Here is a 14,670-nt window from a genome sequence, read left to right on the forward strand (position 1 = left end):
TGCATATGTGATATTTGGTCACTAACGCCTTAAGAGCAGTGATTTTTGCCATTCTCTGTGTTGTGTACAATACCTAAAGCTTTGAGCCCAGACTCTCTTCCCTTGTTAAATGAAAACATTTATTCACAGCCATTTAAATATCTGCCTAAAGTTAAGTAAAAATAGCAAAATAGGATGTGCTTTTGGGGCTCATGATAGCGCAGAATACTACAGCAAGAAAGCTTGCAATAATTTGGTAATATTAACTGCTTCCTAAATCAGAAAATATACAGAACTACCTGGCAGTATCTTGTGTAATGGTGATGTCTTTGATGAAAATCTGTTGAAATCATTGTATTTACAAGATTACTGAGTTTAGGTCTCTCTGGGTATTACTTGGCCCAAAGGCACTTAGCCAATTAAGGATATTGGAAAAAGAGAAAGCAATCCAACTAGAATCTTTCTGAAAGGAATCTTTAACACCATTTACTACTCTGGTCGTATAGAGACTGTAATGTAGCAGTTTAAGTATCTTGGGTATACTTGGTCTTGGTTTTATTTAACAGGGGTGTTTTTGTCATGTATGAGAGAGAGAGGAAGAGAGAGAGAGAAAGTTTAATCCATTGTTTGTTAAAATTGCAAAACAGAATATTACATGAAAAGCATTCTGAAAATGTGATTCTAATCTGCATTGTTGCATTAGGAAATAAGGAAAGTGAAGATCATGCAAATTTGGATGGATTATTATCAATGATGATTTAAAAGGCACCTGTAAAGTGCTCATTGATATGTTTCGGCTTATTGACTGCTCCCTTAACTTTTTGCTTTATGAGTAAGTCAGGACCTTAGGTGCTTGGCTTAGGAGGCCAAGAGTCGTGACCAGTTTCTAACGGAGATGTTGGGGAAAGGAAAACAACTATAATTACGTAGAATCTTTTATGCAATCTACTGTATTCTGACATTTTCAACAAAAATGGGAGGAGTAAATTGGTTGAATCATGTCAGATGTTCATAGGCTAGAATTTGTAGTATGTTTTTTAAAGGGTTCGTGTAAGATCCAATTCTGCAATCTTTACTCTGGCAAAATTCCCTTTTACACCATGGAAAGTTTTCCTAAATACAATATCTAAAGATATTAAAACTAAGAAAGAATTTGAATGCTAGATATTGGCTTTTCAGAACTGTCTTTGAAAGTTATTTTTGGAACTTTGACATACATAAGGAAGATGTAAATCAAAACCTACCTTAAAGTGCTGCGATAAAAGATTTCCACTAAATTTTGTCTAGGTAATGCAATAAAGTGGAATCACATTAGAATCCTTGTCAAAGTAAGGTATCTAACATGTTTTTGTGAAAGAGCATTTGTCAGAAAAATGTTTTTATTGTTCTTAAAAGAGATGTCACCCTTCTTATATTTTAGGGCTTTAATTGTTTTGTCACTTTCTCTTAGCCCTGAATAATCTCTCTACCTGAGTGGATCATATCTTAATACAATATGTAGATGTAAACTGAGGTTTTTAAAAATAATTTTATATCGCATCTGTTTTTACTGCATGTTACTGCATGTCTCTAGAGGCATAGAGCATATTTATTTTCAAGTAAATTTATATTACTTACAGTCTCCAGCTGTTTTAGATATAGGATCATTTCCTGTTGGTACAGTTTCCAGAACAATTCCCTTTTTTTTTCTTCTCAAAAGAATGAGAAATTTAATTTAACAAAGACATCCGATAATTGCCTTTGTATCTAGCAAGGTATCTAGCAATCTAAATATTTTATTTTATTTAAAACATCTGTCTACATAATATCATATGACTGTACAAGCCTATATCAGCCTTCTGAAAGACAGCTGCTGCCACTTTTATTTAATTTATAAGAGACCAACAAAATTGCTCCTTAAGATAAAGCCAGTCTGCCACTGAGTCATATAAAAAAAATTTTGCAAGATGAAAATTGCTTGCATTTACAGTTCTTGTTAAACTAATCTAGGTCTTTTTCAAATTTAGAAGCATCCTTTCTCCTCTTCTCCCCTCCTCCCCCGAAATCACTATGGAAACATAGGAGCTTTGCATATACATTTTTTTAGAAGCTCATTTTATTAAGACTGAAGGTACCTTTCTTTTTTAAGATGAAATGCAAGCTAGAGCCACATCTTAATTGCTTGGCTTTTGGGATGTATTTATCTCCTGCTATCTTCATTTTCGCAAACGTTTGGCACAATTTGGTCAGAATTTTCATGCAATTTTTCAGAAAATACATAGGGGAAGTGATAATGTCAGTATTGATTTTATCTGTTTTGCATTGCTGAGCTTTGTTTGCAGTGATTTCTTTTTTGTAAACTACTTCTTGTATGAAGCAATTCATACCAAAAATAAAGTGTTTAACAGATCGTATCAATTTAGGCCACAGCAGCAGTCCTAGAAAAATAGACATAGGCATTCTACAGTTTGTATAAATAAGACAAGTTTACCTTTTCCAGGGAAGTAATCAAAATATTCCTTTTTGGAGAACTAAGAGCATGAAAGCAAAATGTTTATGGTTCCCTGCTGGCACACAGTTATGATTGACAGGAAAAACCAACATGTATGCCACATGAGACATCTTGTTCAGGAACTTTCAGGAGGGTAGTAAATTGGTGTTGGCACAAACACAAAAAAATAAAATGACTTGATTCAGCAGTTTTCAGTTCTAAATCCCTAAGCTCCAAAGAAAGAAGTAAATATTCATCAAATGATCAAAATTTATATTGATTTTTATTCTGCATTAGCAGCTCAAAGTTAAGATTCGTGACAGGGTGGATGTCGGTTTGAATGATTCTCTTTGAAATAAGGATACAGGAGCTGGGTTGAGTGCTACTGTGCATTCCTGAACCATAGGAAAAGACTATTAGAACCCTAGGAAGCTAAATTTTTTAAAGAATAGTATAAAGGCATGCTTGTTCTGTACTGTTTTGATAACTAAATTGTTGTTACTAGTATGCAAAGTAATTCTTGTTTTTTCTGCTTTACTACTTCCCTTCCCTTATCGTCTGAGGACAACTTTTTTATAGAACTTCAAAGGAACTGCAGTTCATGTACTGTCATAACTGAGTTAGTATCAGTACTTCTCAGAGTAAGTGTATTTTACAGTGAGGAGCTAGTCTGGCAGAGCAAGGGAAGCAAAGATTGTATCTTCATATTATACCTCTTTAATTTTGCAATTTCTGCCGGGGAGTAAATAAAGATCTCGGGGCTGGGGGGTGGGAGAGGAGGGTGGAAACTCCTCCAAGAGAGTTGCTTTCTCCTTCAAGAGAAAGCAAGCATGAATGCAGCGCTGAAACACAAATGTGATGACCGTGATTACTCAGCTGTAAGATTTAATGAGAAAGCCTGTATTAGAGTGATGCAGAAAATCATAACCATCACCTCTAGTCTATAGGAGTATAATTGGATCTCAGCCCCCAGCAAAAAGTAAATAAATAAGTTAGTGACATTTTTAACAAACTTAACTTCCCTTTTTATTTTCAATACATTTATCTCCATTATTGTACTGATGCAATATACAGGTTTTTTAAAGTATCTCAGCTTGCATTAAAATGAGATTCATTGTTGTAAAATGGAAGAAGAGAATAGAAAGCGTGTGTGTGTTTGGCGAAGGGAGGTGTTAAAATCGAGGTGAAGGCAGAAACACAGTAACTATCAAAGTGTTAACAAATTTCCCAAATGTCCTCGGTGCTTACAATTCAGCAAACATCTTTAACAGCATAGCTTTAAAATTAAATTTTACAAACATTATGGGTAATGCTTTAATAGTATGCAAATTGCAATGAAGTCAGCAGTGGCAAAGCTGACCTCTCAGCAATACAAATATTTTATGCTTAAAACAGTTATCTTTTTAAAGTTCCCTCTACCTCAGTAGGTGTCAGGTACTTACAGAGGCTCCTCATCTGAGGATCATAAATAAACTCAAAGCAGCAGCAGTCTGTGCCTGCTTTTTACACAAGGCAAAATAATTGTATGAATCCACATATTAGACTATATGCTTTGCTGTTGCAGTGAAGTCAGCTTTGCTTTGCAATAATTTTTATGCCCTTACTAATAATTTTTTAAAACTTCCACAAATTATTTTGTGAATTTTCTAATTGTCCCAATTTTATAATTGTCCTAATTTTCTAATTTTTCTAATTTTCCTAATTGTCCAACTTCATATGTGTGTGTGTGTGTGTGTGTGTGTGTGTATAATTTCACATTTATTTGCATAGGAAAAAAATATACAGAGAAAAATATTTAGCCTGCGTTTCCCTGTTATTATTAAATACATTTTTTAAGTAACATATAGGTTTTATCTTTCCTCATAGTCTGCTTGTCCTTACTTGATCTTGCGGGGTGGACACAGTTCCGTGTTGATATCTGTGCAATTTGATGCCATTATGAGTAGTTCAATACATAAATAGAAAAAAAAAGGTAATCATTTGCTGCTCACTCTAGTAAGAGAAAAGGTGATCTTAGTTTGAAAAAAAATTATATTGTATAGTAAGAAAACATTCCCAGCTCTGAGGATAATGTAACACTGAATAGGTGTCTAGGCACATAAAGAAGTTCCTTCAATTTCAGGACAAGTCAGATAAACACTCAATGAGAATCTTTGAGATGCACTCAGTATAGGCAGCTGGACTTGAAAATATTTGAGAGCGACTACTGAGCCTCTCAAAATATTTGACTCAAAAGCCTGTGGCTCAAAATTTCTACAATTTATGTTTAGGAAATAGTGGAGCTGGTTGTTATAAAAATAGTCGTTATAATGATTAAATTAACAAATACGAAAAATTTGTCAAGCATATAATTTTAAACCTGAACTACTTCAAAATAAAAATCAAACTCTGTATATACTATTTAAAATATTTTCTATGTAACTTGCTCACAAATGAAGCAGTGTAACTACAGTACCATCTTATTAGTTATTGCTGCAATTTATGTAGATTCCTTTCAGAATAAGTGAAGAATGCTACAAAAATCTCAGTTTATCAAAACATAAAACAGGAATACTATTCCATAGTACAGCAGAAGTAATTAAAAGACAATATGTATCATCAAAGAAACTTCAGATACGTACATTGTAAATTTTAAAAAATAATTATATTTACTTCAAAATGAGATTCTTCAATTTTACAGAATTTGGATCCCACTTTCTACAAATAAACTGTCAGGTTTTACCTCACTGTAAGTCAGTACAGCTCCTAACAGTGAGAGAAGACATGCACAAAGCACATCGTCCTGGAGCACATGTGCATAGGCTCCAAAATATGGGCGAAGCTGTTTTCCCCTGCTAACAAAGAGCAATTTGCAACAAAAGCTAACCCTATGGACATATATGGTGTCAACAATCCTCTTGCTCATGAAGGCCCCATTTACCCTGTGCTGTCATTACCAATGGGTCCTTTTACTGGACATTTTTATCATAGAAAAGAACTGTTTAAGCAGTGCCAAGAAAGCTGCAAGGTAACTATGAATTCTGTCTTCCTGCAGCTGAAGGCTAGATGGTGGGAGCTGGAGGTGGTCACATGGTACCTACCCCAAACGAGAGCTCTGAGATGTGGCCTGTACAGCAGGAGCAAGACTGATGCAGAGAACTGCTCAGATAAATCACTGAGAGCTGAAAAGCCTCCTCAATAACTTTTAGACTGCTTTGTGCAGTCTGTGAGATGCCCTACCTTAAATAACAACTGTGAGTGACAAGTTCTGAGCAGAATTTCCAAGAAAAGGGCATAATGTTTTTGATATTAGCTGAGTCATGCCTTCCTGGGATGTGCTGAGTAGTTTTTCCTAGGAGGTATTCGTTTTGCATGACCTGCTTTTATTTTCGAAATAGAAATGTGCGTGTCAGTCTGCTGCAGGGATGTGGGCAGAGGAATGTGTGTTACTGCTCTGTGGAATTTCTCGTGCGTGTGCATGTGCTGTCCGGAGTTCTGAACACTGATACCTTTTACCTTAAGTGCGTGACCATTTTGAATGCCCAGGCCTACAAGTCTAGTCAGGTGCATTGCCTGTATGTGTGGTTTGGTACACAAACCTTTTAGAGAAGCATGACTTTTAGAAATATCAGTGCTTTGGATGATAGGCAGACTCTTTACAATCCCTTTTAAAGCCACTTCATTGTTCTAAAAGTGCAAACAGAGGGAATGGTAGGAATGATCGGAACTGTGCAAATAATGGAAGGTTTAATTAAGTAAGATTAAGTTTTCAATTTTACAACGTGGAGGAAAGACTTGCTGCCTCTGTGACTAGCCTTTCCTCTTCCTGACTATTTGGGAATGTTGAGGCTGGCCTGGAAAGGTATTTAACCGTGTGTTTGAGTACAACACATCTGAGTTCTGGCCTCTTATAATGAATTGTTTGCTCTGCCAGACTGGGAAAAAACCAAGCCAGAAGGTTGTATTGATGAATTACTACTTCAATAGGACAAGTTCTTCAGGGTCTGTAGGAATGGGACTGTTCAGGCTTGCAGTTGCTGTGGCATGCAAAGAGGTGTCACTGAAGAAGTTGGAAGGCAAGTGGCAGATTTCATGAAATGCACTCTTAACAAATATGTTGATGTGTTCAGCTGGATCTGCGTCTTTGTTAATTTGTCTCTTGTGCCTGGTTTTAGTAAGCACTATTCTGTCATCGCAGCCCTTCCTCTGTGAGCTTCCTTGTCAAAGCAAGCCTTTTCTCCACTTGCTCCTTGATTATTACAAACCCTCCTTTGGTGTCTCGCCTGTCGGTCTCCTGTTCTGCAGGCTGGAGTTGCCGACCTGCAAGATGAGAGAAGCAGCTAAAGTTACTGCCCATTGTTCAGTTTCCATTCTTACAAACATTTCTTTTTCAGCTCGCAGTTTTGCGATGCTGTTGTCAGAACTTGTTTACAGTCTCGGAAGACTTTGGAGGGGTTAATGCTTTCTTGCTTTCCTTCAATATTTGTGGTATTTGTGAGACAGGGAACTATTCTAGATCCACAGCTGAGATCTGTTTGCTGCACAGGGCATGCCACACTCTTGTAGTGTATTTAATTTTATATTGAACAGAGCCAAAGGCATGGGGACAGGCAGGAATTAGACACTGAAAGTCCAGGTTTCAAATTAACAGCATTATGGGAACACCACCGTGGATTTGGTCAGACAGCACTGCTGAGGCCATGCTCCTGTTTGCATTTGCGCTCATACAGACAGTTGTAAAGTCACAGAGCACGTTCCTAATCTTTATAACAAAACAGCAAAAACTACGTATTTCTGAAAGCCAGAGGAAACCCTGCAAAAATGTATTGCTGTTATTTACTGGATTAAGTTTTTTTATGTTATTTCTATGGCTCTGTTTGGGTACCTGGGAGAAGGCAGCCCTCTTTTGCTGTGACACAGCCCTACTCTACCTAGTAAATTTCATTTTATGGCCCCTGAGGACAGGCTTAAAATTCATTGTGCTGTTACTGTAGGTCTACAATGAGTTTAAGTACCTTGACCAGTAACAGTCCTCTGTGTGGAGGTTTCACATTGTTGCAAGGCTTTTAGTACACTGAAAAACAGAGTGATAAAATTATTACTGATATAAAAGCATTTCTGAGATTTATGTTGATAAAAACACTTTGCTAAGATTTTAACTGGTAACAAGCATGCCCTGATTAGCAGAATTAATTTCCTGCATGATCAAAACACAGCGTGTCCTTTGTAATAGGACTATCAAATGTTCAGCTCTCAGTAAACACATTTTATGATATAGGATTATTTTTTAATCTGATTCAGTCCTGAAGAGAGCACACAGGATGAAAGATGGAAGAGACAGGGGAGCCAAAAACAGGAAGGGTGCCAGATTGAAAAAGAAATCAGCTGCAGCAAGGTCCCTGTTTAGATTATGGAGAGGGAGGGGAAAAAAGCCAAAAAAGAAGAGTTACTGTCCTGCTTTAGGAACAAAAAAAATGCCTGTTACATAACGCCAGTTCAAAGGCCTGGAGGACTCCTTGGAATTGCTCCTTGTATCCTAAGTGTTTTCAGGCACAAAAGACCTGTTGGCTGGCAGTGGGGATGGTGTGGTGGATGATCAGCTCCATACAGGGTGTTTGATCAGACTCTTGCCTACCAAGGAACTCTTTCGGTGAGCTGCATCTCTAGGGGAGATGTTGTGAGCCCTGTACTCCTCAACATCATCTTATTTCAGTGGCTGCATCTTAGACAGAGCCAGGGTCTGTTTTGCATCCTGTAATAAAACCTTCTACGCAACTTTATAGTGTGGATAAGTTAGTCAGAACACTGTGATGGAAAACAGAAGAAAAATGCTTCAAGACACAAATATGGCCACATAAATGCTGCTGTGATGCAACTTAATGCTGGTAAGGAATTACTCCCAATTGTATCAAGGATAAAATCAGTCAAGAAATTCACCAATTGTAAGGATATAAAGAGTGCCAGGCTCTTTGGATGTGCATCCTTTTAGAATGATGCAGCTCGGTTTGAACTGCTATAAAATATACATATAGATAAGCCTTCAAAGTGTACATGCGGCAGAATACCACCTGACCACTCCTTATCTGGCAAACACTGGTACATGTGCTTTAATTTAAGAGACAATATTTTTATCCAGCTTAAGTTCAACTAATGGCAGAGGAGCTAAACTCTGTGTGCATTTCATATGTGATTTTATAGTAATTACAGCCTAGAGTAGTAATATAGCTTTCCTACACTACTGTAGAGAAGGGATAATGCAAGATATGATACTTCTATAATTCAAATTCAACTGTATTGTAATTTGTACAGTTAAAAAACCAGAATAGTTTGCTTACAGTAACATAGTTCATAACAAAAGACTTGTGCTCCCTAGGAAACAGTGTTTGAAAATATTTTCCTTTCCACACCAATTCAGTGATATTTATTTTAATGTATTCCAATATAGAAATTTTTGACAACAGAACAACACTAGCACTGAGTTCTTATCTCCAATTTACATTGGTGTAAAATTTGAGTCTCTCAGATGACACACTGTATACAATATAACCTCTCCGTCTCCTTCCTTCCTCACACAGTAACAGCCATTACCCAGTGTCTTGTCTTTCTCTGCTTCAGAATAAGGTCATTCTAACATGTAGGTCTAACAAGAAATAAAATGTATTTTCATTGATTTGTTATTGTCACTGATTACCCCTTTGTGTTACATAGTGTCCGGTATAGTAAAGGACATTTTATGTTGACATGCAGAGCCAGTCTTAAGGAAGAGAATCTGCACCCAGGCTCCCTCAGTTTATTTATAAACTCTTGCTTTTTGAAAAATGAGATTTCTGAAGAGAGCCTTGAAAATATTTACCATTATCAACCGGTTATTAGAATGGAATATTTGGCACTAGTGTAGAAATTGTTCACTGATTTTCCTCACAAAAAACTGGTTTTTTCAGTCTTGTTCAGAGATTGGATCTTCCACACAGAAAAATCAGTATTGTGTCCTTGGATTATTGGAAGTATCCCCATTTAATTTACAAATGAATATTGTAAACTCACTCCTTCCTGGTAGGATAGTGACTATTACAGAATCTGTACATGTGTGTAACCTTACCATCATCTGTATCCTTTCAGCTGTGTTTTTACTGCAAGAATGATCACTTACGAAACACCATGAAGCGGATAGCGCAAAGTTAATTTTTGTTTTGTAGCTGGTGACCAGGCAGTCCTCAGTACTGCTGATTATTATCCCTTGCTTTTTTTTTTTAATGTAGTCACGTTTTTTCACGTACTTTAGCTAACTACTTCCTCTGAAAGAAGGAGTTAAACCCCACTTTTGCATTGCGGCATTAAGAAGAACAATTGTCTCCCACCCAACTTCTATTATATATATTTGGGATGATACATATCTCAGTAGCCTTTCTCAGGATTTGCTAGACATCCATGTTCATAGTGGTGTGTTTGTGATGGAGATTAAGTTCTTACAGTTCTGTTAAGTAACAAGAAAGTGTATCTAGGGCAATCTGAAAATGCAAACATTGTTTCATGGCACTCTCAAAATAAGATAGAAGGTAAAACAAGTAATTCTTCTATCTTTGATTAGCAATTAATAAAGAAGCTACTTTGTTCTGCCAGAATACTGCAAAGCTAGTCCTTCATTACCACTACAGATCTTAAGATGAGAATAAACTGCAGTAGATTTACTTGTGTAAATCTGTGCTATACCAAACCTTTTTTTAGGTTGTGCCTGTTAGTTCAGCTTCTGCAGAATGTAGCTTTTTGAAACTTAGGCTGATCAATACCCCCTTAAGGTCTTCAAAGCCTCTCTGAATTTGCAGTTGATATCAGTAGAACAGGGATGAAAAAAACCCTTAAGTACAACAGTGTGATAGATGAATTCATACACAAAAGAAATCAGAGAGATCCATCTGAAAGTCTATGCTGCCTGAGTTTGAGTTGCTGTAAATGTTCATAGTAGTTGAAGAGAGTAGTTGGGTTTAAAAATGAAAGTAACTGATTTATAGAGAGATCATATTTCTGAGGTAGAAAATCTGGGACACAATTGCTTGTAGAGCAGCAGGATTCATAGAGTATGGTGTTAATGGAGTTCATAATCTTCAGCCCAAAAGGGCCTAAGAGCTGTGGAGATAGTGAGGAAGAAATACTGGGTACTCATACATCCCTCTCCATGTATTTACTTACTCTTTTTGTCCTCTTTTTCATTCCCACTACTCTAGTTCATCTTCCTTTTTCTTCTCCTATTTTTCATATCCATTAAAGTTTTTACCTGTTTGCAAACATTTTTGCAAGTAAGCAGAGACTGAAAGTCTCAGAAAGAGTCTGCTGCCTTGACTTTTATATTTCTTCTTTCTTCGCTTTTAAAATAGAGAATAAATATGGAGGGGAAATTAGAAAATACCAAAAAGGTGAATCGCAAGTATTGGAATAGCTGTGCTATTTTAGAAATAGCACGTGTTCATATCTTTTAGGCCTGAGTTTTAATTCATATGTGCAGGACATTCTAGAGTTTAGGTTACATGTGAAAGCCTAATCTTTGGAATTCCATCCTTTTGGAGTACTTAGTGGAGGTTTTTGAAAACATAATTCAGATTAAAAAAAATTGAAATAGCAAAAAGCAAGAATAATTGCTCTACTTATCTCTATTTCCAATTCTATCCTGAAAACCAGTGAAATTATTTGTTTTAAATGTTCCAAAAGAATTCACCTCTAGGCTTAAAGTAATCATAGAAGATTTTTTTTTAAGGTAATTGTCTGGGAAAGTTATCAGGCACTCACAATAGAGGTTTAGACTGAAAGTGCCACCTCAATCATAACTAAAATAAAACCAGCTAATGAGTAAGTGCTTTCTGGTAAAAATAAAATAAAAGAGCAAATGCAAATACTTATATGGACAGTGCAGAATGCAGAAAGACATCAAAGTAAGTAAAGCTCAGCTGAAGGATTATCCTTGCTGGTGAAAAATCCTTCTGAAAAAGTAGTTCAACCAGGAACCCCTGTAGCCTGTGGAAGGAGATTGTTTGCCAACCTAAAGGAAAATGTACTTGTATGGGGTGGGGGAGTCGGAAGAAGTTATTATTTGTTTATTTGCTTCTTTTGGTAGTTTCTGATTTCTGTAAAAAGCAATTTTAGTTATAGTTTCTAAAAATAGTGTATTTTAGAGCTCTATTTAACTTTAGTGGTCTGCTCTCACTAACTGTACAGTCCCTACTAGTCCCCACTAGTTTGTCTTGTATTCAGGTATTGCCTCTGTACTCATAACTGTGTGGTTTCATTTCATGTGGTTTTGGGCTAGGTGTGAAAACCTGGTATTTCATTTATACGTGCACTAAAAGACCTGAATGGTTTAATTAGATTTTAATCTCCTGTCTCCTTGGAAAATTGCTAGTTTTTTTTTTTAAATTTCTCAAAAACACATTGGGATTTTATGGCCATATGTAACAAATTTCACTGTAAGAAGCTACTGGTACAGAAAGCTGTAAATGTTTGAAAGAGAAACTTAAAACAGAAATGGCATTTCCACACCAGCTATACTATTACTCAGTAAAAATGGCATCAATGCTAAAGCAAGGTATAAGCAAATATTCATAACTGGTGTCATCACAAGCTTATAAAGACATTCCAACTTGCTTTCAGACTTACTCTACCGACAATCTTTAATGCCTATTTCCCTTCACTTGCCTGCATTTTTCCTTAGTCTAGATTTTGCAGACTGCCCTTCTCCTTTCTAGCCCTTTCATCTGCGTTCTCTTTACAGCTGCCCTTGCTCCATAGACTGGTAACTCTGTGGAGCTGTCGGCAAGCACGCACACGCACTTCTCTTCCCTGCCTCCTGCAGTAGAAATTGCAAGAATTGTACAAAATCTCCTCCATGTTTGTAGCATTTATTTGTCATAGTACCACACAGTTAAGCAGGCATACCCCTAATGGAAATGGGGTATGTAGTTATGCAAAAGTAGCAGTTTTTGAAGCATTATCAGAATTTGTAATGTGTGGGGTTTTTTTGTTTTTTGGGGTTTTTTTTTGGTAAAGCATATTAAAAAAAAAAACAATAGCATATTGGTCCCAAAGTACTTTTGAACTTATTCTACCCTCTGCTCTTTTACCTATTCCTAAGGGCGAGCATGGCAAACAGCAGATTTCATCCTCATATCATCTGGTGCTCTGAGCCCCAGAACCATACTGATCACCACAGCTGCAGTAAATAAAGTGTCTATTCAATAAGTTATGATGCCAAATATTATTCAACATTCTTTTGGCCAGTCACAAAATCTGATGGAAAACAGCACATGTAACTTATTGCCTTTTCCTTGCAATCAAAGTTGCTAAGTAATCAGTGGAAACCAGAGAGGAGAAAGTAGAATATGAATAATGTCAGTTTGCTTCATTTTGTTTACACTTACTATTTAAAACATGAATACCTACAGCAATATGACTTTAACTGTGGTGCAGGGGCAGCGTATCAACAAGATGAGTCTTGAAGCCTGTGGAAATGCTATATGTCTACCTTTTCTGTAATAGTGTGTGATTTCCAATATCTTTTTCAGTCACATCCAGACATTTTTATGCAGCGTTTGATTGGATGTACATCTCATGTAATATGTAGCACATGCTCCGATACAAGCCTAAATAGTTCACTTCTAACAATTGGAAAAACACTGTAATTTTATCTGATTTATTGCTTAAGACCTTTGGAGTATCATGCAAGGTGAAAAATTGTAGTGTGAATATTCCTCTTGGTTAAATTGTTTATTGCAGTCCAAAAGTGGTTGTTTTAAATGCATTCTTTCTGAATTAAAAAAAAAAAGGTTCTGTTCTTTTTTTCTCTTTGTTTTCTTTCTCTAGGCTGAGGTTCAGCTATGCTATCTGGAAGCACAAAGAGATGCTGTTGAACAGATGTCCTTAAAGCTGTACAGTGAGCAGTACAACAGTAGTAGCAAGCGAAAGGAAGAGTTTGCTGATATGTCAAAAGTTCACACAGTGGGAAGTAATGGGTAGGGAACTATTCTTTTTGTTGTTTTATTCTCACTGATCTGTATTTTTTTACATGATATACTTTTTCTTATTTCTAAGTTAACCAGGATTTTTCTTCCTAGGCCAAGACGCAGAGGAAAACTCTCTATACTTTTTTTTTTCATATATTAATGCAAAAATTAATGAGTTCTGGATAATTTATCTAAATTATGATTTGTTCATAGGACTACCTAATTTTATCTAATAGCAATCCATTATTTCCATTTTTAAAATGTTTCATGTCCTTAGGCTTCAGGCTTTTCTCCTCCAATTTCTTCATTTCTTTTGATTTGTTAGTATCTTTCAGTGAAGTATTTTCATAACAAGTTAGTACCTGTGAAAGCCAATTCTTTATAATCATAATTCCGCTAGTGAAGAGGAAAGATGAATGTGAAGCCAGTCATTACAGTTTAGCAGTTCAAGTATGACCCAGTCTTGTGCTTCTAGAAAGCTGCAGTTTTAACTGTTTTCTCTTGAGTTGGTCATCTCAATGTTTGTTAACAAACTTACACACACACACACACACACACACACACATACGTGCATATATATTTATGTCTGTATGTATGCAGTTATTTGGCAGTTTGAGCAAAGAATCATGGACATACTAATCACTGAAATGTGCTAAAATGAAGTCTTTCTAGAATGGCTGCCCCTCCCTTTTTCATAAGCAAGAAAGAATTGCTTGTTATTCTCGTTTAAGACTTTCCTGAAGGCCTTTTTAAAACCATACCTTCCAACTGCTAGTTCCCCTAAATGTCCACACAAAAAATCTGCTAGTTCATGGTAGTGTTGGACAAAGATAGTTCAAAGAAGCTTACTAGTGCTCACTGATTGGGTGCATCCTCATCCTGATACAAGTTTCCCACTAATGAGTAAATACAGCAGAACTTTTCCCTTCAATTTCCTATGTAAGGAAGATCATCTGCTGAGGTGCTCTTGAGTTCTTTATCTCCAGAACTTCCTTTTCCAATTGTTAACTCAGTGTTGAGGTCTTGGAAACAGTTTTATTAAATTACCGACTCTAAAGATAAATGAGCCTTGTAAACATCCCCTCCTATTATACGGAAAGATGACTGTTTTAGAAAAGTTGATGTAGGCTAATTATGTAGGATTACTGAGATCTTGATTACATATGCAGAAATCTGTCAGATTCTCAAGCATGCTAGGGTAGCTAGTGCCAACCATAAAAATAATTTGTTCAGAATTGGTGTGTATATGTATAT

The 14,670-nt window shown here is 36.3% G+C and overlaps 1 protein-coding gene across 3 annotated transcripts in view; it reads left to right on the forward strand.

Moving 5' to 3' along the window:
• The window catches only part of AKAP6 (A-kinase anchoring protein 6), a 292,996-nt gene that overhangs the window by 189,834 nt on the left and 88,492 nt on the right, over positions 1-14,670 (forward strand). For all 3 annotated transcript variants that reach the window (XM_009669920.2, XM_009669919.2, XM_009669921.2), the window contains exon 8: positions 13,277-13,425. In XM_009669920.2, coding sequence (XP_009668215.2) covers positions 13,277-13,425 — 149 coding nt within the window. The remainder of the gene's footprint in view (positions 1-13,276; positions 13,426-14,670) is intronic.

The sequence above is a fragment of the Struthio camelus genome, chromosome 5 (assembly GCF_040807025.1).
Source record: "Struthio camelus isolate bStrCam1 chromosome 5, bStrCam1.hap1, whole genome shotgun sequence".
Classification (NCBI taxonomy): Eukaryota; Metazoa; Chordata; class Aves; order Struthioniformes; family Struthionidae; genus Struthio; species Struthio camelus.